Source organism: Andrographis paniculata, unplaced genomic scaffold, assembly GCF_009805555.1.
Source record: "Andrographis paniculata isolate CXL003 unplaced genomic scaffold, ASM980555v1 Contig46END, whole genome shotgun sequence".
NCBI classification, from domain to species: Eukaryota; Viridiplantae; Streptophyta; class Magnoliopsida; order Lamiales; family Acanthaceae; genus Andrographis; species Andrographis paniculata.
The window spans coordinates 2,837,120-2,849,921 of NW_026137580.1; the positions used below are offsets into that span (position 1 = coordinate 2,837,120).

At 31.1% G+C, this 12,802-nt stretch overlaps 1 protein-coding gene across 1 annotated transcript; it reads right to left on the reverse strand.

The window, feature by feature from the left end:
- Positions 1-200: 200 nt before the first annotated feature.
- On the reverse strand, positions 201-6,306 carry LOC127252403 (endo-1,4-beta-xylanase 5-like). Its single transcript, XM_051276555.1, has 8 exons — positions 6,268-6,306; positions 6,164-6,188; positions 5,427-5,473; positions 5,208-5,334; positions 4,121-4,311; positions 2,779-2,990; positions 2,097-2,694; positions 201-712 (listed from the first exon to the last, which is right to left on the reverse strand). The coding sequence occupies exons 1-8, from the start codon at positions 6,304-6,306 to the stop codon at positions 323-325; spliced, it is 1,629 nt and encodes a 542-aa protein (XP_051132512.1). The 3' UTR covers positions 201-322.
- Between the last annotated feature and the right edge of the window lie 6,496 nt (positions 6,307-12,802).

The following is a 12,802-nucleotide window of genomic DNA, read 5'->3' on the forward strand; positions in this document are numbered from 1 at the left end:
AAATTTTTTTCTATTACAATTTTCAATATATAAAAAAGTAATATTTACATTTCATTTCTAAAAAAATCAATATTACCAATACAATTTTTCACATCATAAAAAAAATATATCTCAAACTAAAATGCTAAAATAAACAAATCCAAAAGTTTTAAAAATTTTAAAAATAGTAAAAAATTATTGATTATCGATTATTTTATTTATAGTTTTATTATGTGTATTCCTTTTGTAAATATAATAAAAAATCGAAGTTAGCATTTTGGTTGGGACAACAAATCCTTGATAACAGATATAGATAAGATAGCCAGATAGATTGTTACATGATTCATTCAAAGTGGATCCTAAAGTGCACTTCTTCCGGTGCTTCCTCGACATCAAAGTTATGAAGTTTGGTATATTCGTCTCCTTTCCTTTCCCTTTCCCTTTCCCCTTCTCCTTCGAGGCTGCGCATAAGATTTACTTGAGCTTCGTATTGGCCATGAAATAGCGAAGCCTCAACATATCCATTGGAATCTACCGCTGTAGGTAACTCTGGTACATATCTCCACTCACTCATAATCTTGTCCACTGCATCGCCCGTCGCCAAATTATTGAAATTGTTGTCCGTCAAACACATCCTGTAACATCCGTTTGGAGTCCATGCACCCCAAATCATCACGCCTTCCACCGCCGGATGACTCTGTAGTTCCCGGAGAATTTCATCCACATATTTTGCCTTCAAATTAAAAAAGAAATTAGTAGCAGTTCGATGATTGTTGAATTAATTCCTACTACAGCTTATGCTTTTGCACCTTAATTTTAGACAAAACAACCTAAAAAAACCCAAGTGATGGTTTATGAAAATTGTGCAAATTTCCTCATTATTTTGAGGCAAAATTAGCAAGAAATTCTTTTTTTAAAAAAAATCTATGCAATATTTAAATCATAAGAAAATATAATGCCGATTTTTCAAAACACAAGTAAATTACATAATTAGACTTCTTTTATAGTTATTCTACATTTAACCTCTTCAATCATTAGTGCTCTTAAAAAATGAGGGGGCAATTTTGTGGAGGTTTCGTAAATGAGACCATCTCCTTCCTCAATTTTTTTTCAAATTTTTCTCCAATTTTTCTGCTAAATTTATTCCTTATTTTTAAAAAATTATATAATTTTTATTTATTTACATATTAACGCAAATTTCTTTTTAATAAATTCAAATGATACCATATCGACAATTTTTAAATAATAATAATAATAAATTATTTAATTTGATTTAACGTAACATATTTTATGACAAAATAAATAAATAAAATAAAAAATTATGATAACATCACAATCATATTTAAAAAAACTATTTGTACTTATATTTTATTTTAATTTTATATTTAATATTTGTGTATAATATAATAGTATTAATTTATTTTGTATTATGCAATATTTTATTAATAACATATATATTTTTCTTGCAATATGAATATCTAATTTATAATTTGAAAAATATAAAACAATAAATTAAAAACACCTAATAACACAAAAATAGTTAAAAGGGTCAAAACATAATAAAAAAACATAATAAACAGTACTCTTTCTTCCAATAATTATATATCCGTTTACTTTTTATCAGAGTTTTATAAATATTAATACTCCCTCTGTCCAATACAATAATATTGTTTATTATTTTTGTCCGTCTCAAAATAGTTTGATTTTCATAAATAACTATATCACTTTAAACTAGTCTTAGTTTTTCATTATTATTACACAATTGCCACTACTTTTTACACTAATACATTCACAAGAAAAAAAAAGTATTTTATCCGTATTTTTTATCCACTATCAATATAATATTAATATTTTTTAAATATCTTGTCAAACACAACTCAGACTATAATTCATAATTCTGGGACGGAGGAATTATATTATATTGAAATATAATAGAAATAAAGTAGAAACTAATAAAATAATCTTATTAGTTAATATAAAGTAATGACATTTGTGTAATATAAAATAAATTGTAACAGTATTTATAATGTTAAATAGACGTATAATTACTTTAAAAAAAAATAAAATTGAATACTTCTTATATAAGAGAGAGAGAGAGAGAGAGAGAGAGAGAGTACCTGATTTGGATCCGGGCCGACATCAAATTCGGTAACCCAAATGGGCAGCTTAGCGGAGGCGAGCTGATCCAGGGCAGACCTGATGTGCGGCAGATTGGGTGCGTTGGAATGGCTCAGGAACCCAAAGTGTCCCTCCAATCCGATGCCCAAAGGACCTTCATACCCCTGACCCCTAATCTCCGCTATCCTCTGCAAGTACTTCGCCGGCGACACTGCCGCGTCGTCACCGTATTCGATGGTGCCGAAATCGTTGAGGAACGGCGTCATCTCGCCGTCTATCATGTTCGCCTTCTGGTAGATGATGCTCGAAGCGTTCGCCCCAAGCTTGCTCTCGAAGAAATTGAAGTGCAGATTCTCGTTCACCACGTCCCAGTGGATGAACTCCCCGCGGTACCTTCCGACGACGGAATTGATCCTTTTATCCACCGCCGCCGCCAGATCGGCCGGCGACAGTCCTCCGACCCACGGCGGCTGGAGGTCGGGGTTATCCCAGTGGACATTGTGTCCGCGAATCGTGATTCCCTGCGCCTTGGCGAATTCCGTCAGGGCGTCGGCGTCGGCGTAGTTCTCGACTCCTCGGGTTTTCTCGTTGATATACCTGTTTGGATTTGATTTGATTTATTTATTTTTCAGATCCGAGAAAGAAATTATAACGACTGAAATTTAGTTTGCAAGCGCTCACCATTTCAATTCATTCTCGAAGACTGTGAATTTGAACCGCGAGGTGAACCAATTCCGGTAGGCGGCATTGGTGAGGACGTTAGGGTTTATGGTGCAGCCCAGGGAGAATTTGGGTTTGATTTGTTTGAACGAAACGGTGGCGTTTTGGACAGGGCGGTTCTTCTGGTCCAGGACTCGGAACTTCACGCGCCTCTTGCGTGCCTGAAATGGAAAAATTCATGGACGCCACGTAGTTGTCCTTGGATTGAGTTCGTCATTAATCATTACTGTCTCCATTCATCAGTTTTGATAATATATAATTTTTTTAATTTTAATTAAATTATTTTAATTATAATTGTATTATAGTAATTATTTATATTAATAAGTATTAAATAATGTTTATTTTATATTGATACTCTCCGTCAAATTTATTTTCACTCCTTTTACTTTGTTAAATTTATTCACTCATTTTAGTTTGTCTATTAAATTTATCTTATTAATAATTTTGGCAAAGTCAACAAAACAATTTTTAATTATTATCCTCTATTCAACACTTATTTACGATAAATATCACTAATTTTATTATATTTTTTATCTTCATTTATTTTATTTTTTAATTAAAATTTCAAAAATACTCTCAATTATATATTATTTTTTAATAAAATATTTATTTTTTTTAATTTTTGTGTCGAGTCTAAATAAACTAATTTTAATGGACGGATGGATTATTGAATAATAAAAATAATATAATTTATTAAAAATATTTAAATATTAAGAAATGTGAATATTATGAATGACAAAAATATAAATATAAATTTGAATAATAAAAGATAACATCAATAATATAAGTAATATCATAATAGTAATTTTAAGGCAAATGCGTAGAAGAAAATTAGAAAGTAAGATAAGAGTATTTGATTAAATATTTTTGAATAAATATATTTTTATATTAAATATAAAAAATTTATATAAAAATATAAAAGATAATATTTTATTTTCAACTATTGACTTTTTTATAGTGAATAATATATATGTATTAGTATATTATATTAATACATGTATATTATATTTTATTATAATATAATATTTCTATATATGGTGCCATAAAAATAACTTGGTGAAAGCATGAAATTTTTACGTGTATACGAGAAACGGTGTCGTACCGTCTCAATGCTGCTGAGCTGATGCGACCTCCATTCTTCCTGTGTAAACTGCTGCAGTGATATGCTGTCTGCCCAAATCTCCACTTCTGTATTGTTGCTCTGCAGCCGTACTTATTTAATTAATTATTTATAATAATATTAATTAATTAATTAATGCTAATTAATTTTAAATTGGATAAGATGGAATGAATTTATTGAAACCTTAAAGATAAGGCGGGCGGTTGTGGATGTGGCAACGACGAAGCCGGCTTTGAGCATCGACCAGCAGCCGCTTCGGGCCTTTACCCATCCAATACTAATATCTGTCTCTCTCTCTTTCTTTTTCTCATTATCATTTTGTGTCTTAAAGACAGCTGCTACATCAGCATTACCGCGGCTTACTCGCAACCACGCTACATAAAAAATACTTTGTCCATCATGTAAAAATAATTTTATTTAATTTAGATACAAATTTTAATATGATATATATATATTACTTCATTCATCATGTAAATGTGTGTTCATTTGATCGGACACGGATTTTAATAAAAGTGAGTAATAATAGTTACATTTTCCTTTTATAGTAAAAAAAATACAAAAATGTAATAATTTTTTACTTAAAAAAATAAAAATATTTTTTAATGACAACCTAAAAAGAAAAGTGAGTATAAATTTGAATAACGGATGAAGTATTTAATAATAAAAAAATAAAAGATAATAAAATAATATAGTATATATATATTTTGTGAAGAAAGAAAGACTTATTATAAAAAGATATAAATAAATAAATAAAAATATTGGTTTATTATAGAGGAAATACTATACTAGTCAAGAAAAGATAATAATCAATCACTACACTTGCTATAGAAATGCTACATAAATAATATTCTATCCCTCTTAATTCAAATGGGTCATTTGGAGTTTTGTAGTAAATTAAAAAATAATATTGGTTAGTAAAAGTGTCTAAGAAATTTTGACATTTTTGCTCATTGACTTTATGTATAAAGTAATTGTATATGTAATCGTATGTTTGTAATTTAAGTAAATGTTAAAGGGTATTTTTATATTAGTGTACTTTTTAAAAATAGATAAGTGATATTTTTAAATAGACAGACGAATATGGTAAAAATGATAATTTAAATTGGAAGGAAGTACTATACTAACTGAACTACCAAAATATACATAAGAGATAAGAAAATAAGATATAAAATACCTGAGAATGTGTAGAAAAAATCTTTTTTCAAATTAAACTTTTGTGAGAAACTATGAGAAGGTTGTTGTCTCATCGCAGCTACAATATATTTGTTACCGTCGTTTGATTCTACATGCTTTACAGTTGTTTCTCCAAATGCTTCCCACCCCTTCAATCCTTCATTAAGTTCAGGATTTATAACTATGCCTCCATTATACTGTGGAACTAACGGTTTCGCCAAACACTAAGAAATTTACGACAAAAAGTACGTCTGTCAATCTAAGTGTTTTATAAATAGAAATTTGAATTCAAAATAATGTTTGAAATTAAACTTGCCTCTTGTATGAATGTATAATCGTAAGGCACCGCATGAGCATAAAAACCTACAAAAAAAAACGAATTAATATTTAATTAGTAACAGTCGGAAAATATATTGCTAGTACTTATTCAGCAACTTATAATAAACTTAAAATTCACCATTACCTAATAAGAAGTTAACAATCAGATTGACAAACAAACAAGAAATCACGAAATTGTTTGTCATTGCAAACAAGTATATTGCTTTCTTATTTTATATTTTCCTCAAATTAATATATACCATGGGGTTTATATAGACTTCTTAACATGCAACCATGTCAAAAAAAAATTATTTATCTTATTTTACACACTATTGAGCCCACAATTTTTATTTTTATTTTTATTTTTATTTGTATTTTTAATTTTTCTTTTGTCAAACAGAACTTTTATTTTGTATGTTTTCTAGATTTGAAAGTATGATATTAAATAGAACTTTTAATTTGTACTATTTCCAATTTATCTCTTTACTAGAGTATTTATTGAGGATTGTTTGAGAAAGGCTTTATTAAATAAAATCTAACTTTTATGATATAAAGGTTGTGAAGTAATATTAAAGGTAAGTTAAACACAAAAACATCACGAAAAGAGTAGGTGCCAAATAGATACAAATTTATCTAGTTACTTGTTAGGTGATATGGCCATTTAGTTTTCTATTAGTTGTGTTTGCTTTTACAAATAATATTCTCTTTGTTTTGGGCAATTCATATTTTACTTACCGGGTAAACCCCCGAACCTAATACCCTGCAAATCAGGCTCGACGAAAAAGTCACACTAGGCGAACCATGTGTGACAGGTGACGTGAATAGTTTGAACCCATTACCTCATGGCCACAAGTCCAACCCCTACAATACCAGGCCATCCCTTACGGGATGAGGTTTGATTTAAAAACAAGTGCTCAAAGTTTAGTTATGGGTAACTGCGGGATGGGTTTGATTGTTACACAGTTGAAAATCCAAAATAAAATGAACAATTATGCAATTAGTGAATCCAAGTTACATAAATTTGGTTAAATTGTGAAAAATGAAGGTACTATCTTATGTTTTGAAGTTTTCTATATCAAGAAATTTAAACTATTTAGTAAATGGTGTCTATAATATATATATATATATTAATATAAATATATGAATATAAGCTTATTATATCATTCACATCCCATGTAAATAAAATTAGTAATAATGGTTCAAATTCCGACGCCTCCAAATCTTGTCTATCACACATGGTTCATCTAGTGTGATTTGTTTTGTTGGACCGGCAGGCTATTAGATTTGGCCTAGGGTTTATCCAGTGTGCACTTTCGAATAGCGGCAACAGATTCTCATGTTATAAAAAAAAAATAGTAAAAACAAATAAATCAATAAGTACATTGCCTGGTGGTGTGGGGATGGACTTGTGACCGTAACTGGAAGATCATGGGTTCAAAAAAAAAAATACATAAAGATTCTATTGGTTTGGTAATTTTTAAAATTTTTATATACAAATTTTATAATTTTTTATAAATATATATTATTTCATCAAATAAAATATTGCATATAACTATTTAAAAAAAAAAACAGCTAAGCACACATTTTCACATAAAAGGCAAAATTTCGACATGATAATTCACTATTCATATTAATTTATTTATTTTCTAAGATAAAAATTATGATTTATGCATCTTAACAAACAAACCCTTATTATTTCATGATATTGATAATTGTGTATGTATATATGTGAAAATTTATGCATGTATCCAGATACGTAATTTAAAATTGATATAATTAGTATATAATTAAAAAATATACTCCTTCCGTCCTAAACATCGTACAATATTTGTATTTGGCACGGAAATTTAGGTGGGAAATATTAAGTATGATAATTTGAGATAATTTGAATATTAAATGATGTGATTGAAAAGAAAAATGATTATTTATTTTTTATTTGAGTAATGTGATGGGATAAAGTGAAGTGTATATCAATATATATTATTAATTATTTCTAAATTTGAAAATGTTGCAGTGAGTTTGACATAAATAAAAAATGAAATGTTGCAGGTTGCTTAGAACGAAAGTGATATACAATTAATTAATTTAATTAAGATTAAAATTTATAAATTATAAAATTTAAAATATAATTAAAATATATAGACATTTTCTAAAATAGAAATGCGACGAAAAAAATGTGAGATAGAGCTAAATAACAAAACTAGAAAGAAGATGTAGGATTGAAAAAGTATTAGAAAAAGTATACATGTTTAGAGAAAGAGTAAAAGATAACTCTATTATTTTTCTTGATAATTTGCTTTTATACAATAATAATAATAATAATAATAATAATAATAATAATAATAATAAATGAAGATAAAAGGATTCATCAATATATTTCAAATAAAATGTCTAAATTTTTGTATAGTGCTATAGTTAAAAATGTTTTTGACGGTTCAAATCAGTAAAAAATTAGATGAATTTTCCCGATTTCTTCAAGAAAAAACTTGAAACCGTGGAATAAATTATCGAACGAATTAGCGATGGATCACCGAAACGAAACAATAATAAAGCAAGGAACAATAAAAGTAATTGAAAAGAAAAGGAGTACGTAGAAAAAGAAAAAGAAAATTAATCGGAGGAACTAGGAATGAAGATTGAGTATTGGAATTGGGTTGCACGTGAAAATTCCAAAGAGAAAAAACACATGTTATTTGTAGACAAAAAAATTGTGTTATTGTTAATAAACACAAAAATTTATACAAATTGTATTTAATTTGGATTTAAAGCGGGTCCTACTATCTAAATAGATTATTTGATTCTTTTTTTGGGTCGATTTGTTTTCCAACTTGGATTTGAATGGCTTCTTTGATCCGAAAAGATTTGGTCTTCGGTTTGGCTTTGCGGGACTTGGGAGGGATTTGGTTTCCATATGGACGATTTGATTGGCGTTTTTGGATTTGAAGACTCCTTTTGAGGGATTTAGGATCTTGATCTTTGTGGATGTGGATTTGGTACTCCAGTTTGGCTTTGCCGGACTTTTGAAGGCTTTGGTTTCCGTGATGACACTTTTTATCCTTATGACTTTGGATAAATTTTGGGCTTTGATCATTGCCGAGGTGGATTTGATCTTTGATTTAACTTTGCTGGCTTTTGGAGGGCTTTGGTTTCCGTGTGAGCGATTTTGATTTTCGTCTCTGGATTTGATATTTTCTTTGGACTATCCGATGCTTTGATCTTTGAGGAGATGGATTTGATACTCCATAATGCTTTTGGCGGCGCGTCCCTTTAACTTTAGGATCGAAGAGGACAGGTTGATGCTTTGGTGAAGAATGCGATGAACATTTTGAAGTTTTTGGAGGATCTTTGGAGACTTTCTCTTGGCTTTAACGAATTTCTCAATGCTTTTGGGAGCTTTGATCCTTCTTCCGGCCTGAGCATACGACGAAGAACGTTAACTTTATCGATTCGTAAACCAATATTGGATCATTTGTCCAACTTGGTGACTTTTCGACGAAGAACGCTTCGAAGGACACGAAGAACATGAAGAATAATGCACAGAGTCTAGAGAGACTTACCCTTGCATGAGTCTTTAAATGAACTTCGGTGTGTCAAATGAATTAGTCATGACCCCTATTTATAGGGGAGGGGTGGCCTCAGCTTCCTTTTTTAATGATGCCACGTGGCGTGTCCTGATTGGCTAACATGAAGATTTTACAATCTTTCATCCATTTTTGAATGTGCGTCTTCTTTTCTCACCAAGATCTTTATATTATTTTCTTTCTCGGAAGATATTAATCTAAATACTTTCTTTATTGACAAGATTAATTCATTTTGCTGTCAAGTTTATTATGACTATTATGCACGTAATATTCGTATGATATCTTCTATTTTAAGCAGATTTTTGCATTAATGATTGATATTTATTGTACAAAAATTAACATATGTTCATAATTAAATATCACACATTTATTATATCAGAATTTTATTTTCTTCCAATATATGATATTTAATTTAATTTTTAATGCCTATATTATCTATATTCTAATCTCCCTCAAAGAATTATTTTTCTTTTTGTTTGCTCCATTCCTAAAATTCCTCTCTTATTCCCATTGTTTTCCACGATACAGTTGTTTTGTTTGATTAAAGAATGCATCCAATTCTGATTTGGTATAATCGGATTGGTATTAAATTGGATCCCGCACCTAGACTGTGGTTCACATAGACGGGATGAATCGGATGGGCCACCAGGTTTTTCTTTGGGACAAGGTGGTTGGGCCACCTGGTTCTCATCATTTGAGTTTGAAGTGATTTTGCTGCAAAAATGAGTTAATTCGATCCTTCATCCGGAGAAAATGCTCCGGGCACTCAAACTCCGCCCATGACAGAAAGATGAATGTATATCCTTTAATTTTAATTTTAATTGTTATCTTTCTAAATAGTCTCTTTCTTCTTGATTCTTTTTTTTTTCTTGTTCTTCTTTTTTTTTTTACTGAAATAATGTTCTTATTTATTTATTTATTTTTTAATAATCTCTTTCTTCGTTGTTTTTTTCTAATTTTTTTTTAATATTTTGTGGGTGAATATTTAAATTTCTCCAAATTTACAAGTCCATCCCCAAATTATTGCTGCAACCTAATTTCAATACACACAAGCAATAAATATAAAAAAAAAAAAAGGTTGTCCGTCGCGAGATAAAATGCGCAACTGAATGTTGGTGGAGATTGTACTGCAATTTATAATCATTTTGAAATTGACTCACTGCTCATTGTTATGAACTTTCCGGAGCTGTAGTTTCGGAGTTGTTTGAATATTTTTATTTATTTATTTATTTTTTGGCTTTAGGATTTTTGGTTCCTTGGCAAGGATTTTAGCCATTTTTCTATTTTTTTTCACCACTTCTCTACATTAATTTTCCTAATGTGTAGAGGCTATTAACTTCTTTGTAGGTCAAATTTTACCGTGTTGATGGGTATGCGATTTGGTGGTGGAGGGCCACGAAATCTACTGTGCATTGTAATTCCTTCACAAGTTTTTGGTAAGAATTTACATATTTTATGTTTGATTGTCTACGCTGACAGTCTTAATAACAAATTTATAAAAAACATCACTTCATTAAAAAAAAAAAAAGAAGAAGAAAAAGAAAACAAGAAGGTAAAGAAAAAGAACAAAAGAAAAGATATTTAAAAAATATATATATACATTCAGCTTTGCGTGGCAAGTAGAAAAAAAAAAAGGTAAAAAAAAAATAACAAAAGAAGAAAGAGTTAGATTTGAAAAGATATTTATAAAAAATAATAATAAATAAAAATATACATTCAACTTTGTGTGCCACATGACACTGTTTGAGTGCTCAGAGCATCTGCTCCGGATGTAGAATCGTATTAACCCCAAGAATGATATTTTGGAGTAACAAATTGTCCCCCACAAAAGTATCAATATGGTAAAATATAATTTTATCATTAAAATATTTTTACATGATAGAGACTTTTGTATATGAAACTTGATTGATTCTTTCCCTCTTTTTCAATTTTCAGGAAAATTTTTAGATTAAACCGTCTCGGCGGCTATTTCTATGGTCGACAAGAAACTTTGTTGGAAAATGATGCTTGACGAGGCTTCAAGCTATTACGAGCATTTCTTCAGAGTTGCAAGAAAAAAAATCCCAAAATTCCTTAATAAGCTTGGTGAAGCACGGTTTCTTCTCAATACCTAGCAACGCGCTGAGCCGTTGAGTAGGTCTTGTACCTTAAACCAAGAAATCGTCCTATGTACCAACCGCAGAAACAGTCGCCGAGGCTGTTTAATTCAGTAATTCTCCTAACAGCTAGCCTCAAAGTGAGGGGCTACTCCTTCCCAAGGCTGGGTTCTTTTGCTTCATCCGCAAGCAGAGATAGTTCCATCGCTTTTTAGTTTGATTCATCTAGAAAATGTTCGTCTTCTGGTCATAAGTCAGCCTTTTAACACATTTCAAACCCTCTCGGGGTTAAATTACATCCACCCTAAGCATCAATTCTTTGAACCATTATGGACAAGGGATAAATATCTAGCGAATATTAAATCGTTTCCAGGACGTGAACCTTCATTAGCGTGTCGGCTTCTGCCTCCCCTACTTTGACCCAACCTCCATTTTGGTTCTTCTTTATTCTCATTGCGACTTTAGCAATCATGATTCTGGCGACCTTATACGCGTTACCGCTAATGTTGGTAGTGCACATTCTAGTGAGGATTAAGTTGTTCCTTGTTTTGCCAATCTTGTGCGGGCTTGATAGAGTCATGATATTAACCGATGCGCCACTGTCGAAAGAACCTTACCAACCCGGCATCCATCCCGTTCGACAATAAGGAATAATGGTTTGAGGTGATGTGCATCTCCTTATGTAGGTCTTCGAAATCCCATATGCTCCGGAGAGTTGTAGTCGGAGGAGCTATCCTCAATCGTCCAAATGATGGGGTCGCCTCTTCAACCATAATGTCACCTTGTAGGAGTTGCGAATGCTTCTGAAGACAAACTCGCTTGGAAGAAAAATGATAGTGTTCACAGTAAAGTCTTTTGGATACAATAGAGCTCAATTGATGTCCCTATTTAAAGCAATTATATCAAAGCTAGCTTCAGAATAGCCATCGTCCTCGAGAGCGGTAATTTTTTATTTTTCCTCAGGAATTTGGTCCTTCAGCACAGACAGTAGGTTTTTTTGCCTCATTTCCGTTTATAGAACCATTATTCTCACTTCACCGCTTTGATCTCCACTCTCTATGGATGGTCAAATTCTGTTGGAGGTTTTTCTATGTTGGCTTGATGGGAGCGGCTTTCTGATGATCAAAATCAACTCATGGCGTATGGTCTACCTCGCTCCTTCAGCGTCACCAATGCCTTTTTGGGAGCGGGACAACTGTTGGCCGCTATTGGACAATCCGTTGACAGCCTAGTCTGCTAAGACTTTCTTTGGTTAGTGCGTTGGGTGTAGATTGATTACAAAATTTTCCACGGATGTCGCTTTCCATACTGTCCCATACCAAATTCTTTTGCAGTGGCCGACGTGTTTGTCTTAAGCATTCCAAAACATGCTCCCATAACACTGGAGATTTTTAAATTTTCTTTTCTACCTTTGTCCGAGGCGAGGATCCCTTCTCTATCCAAATGTTTATGATGTCTACCGGTCGAAAAAATAGTTTGTATCGGCCTTCATATTCGACCGATCAACTAAGCATAATCATCTTTCTTCAATCGCTTTCTACATTGCATTTCAGAAGGCGACACAGGTTCCAATGGAATGCGCATACATCCAATGCCACTTGAAGAAAGTTCAATTGTTTAGTTCTTCATCAATAGGGAATTTATGTCTGCCTTTTAGATGGAGCTATTTCTCCTTTAGCAAATATTAAAATATTTAT

Coding starts and splice junctions, on each gene's coding strand:
- LOC127252403 (XM_051276555.1), bottom strand. CDS start 6,306: ATGGCCTGGTATTGTAGGGGTTGGACTTGTGGCCATGAG. Junction 4,312..5,207: donor GCATGTAGAATCAAACGACG/GTAACAAATATA, acceptor TTTTTTATGTAG/CGTGGTTGCGAGTAAGCCGC. Junction 713..2,096: donor TCGGCCCGGATCCAAATCAG/GTACTCTCTCTC, acceptor TTTAATTTGAAG/GCAAAATATGTGGATGAAAT.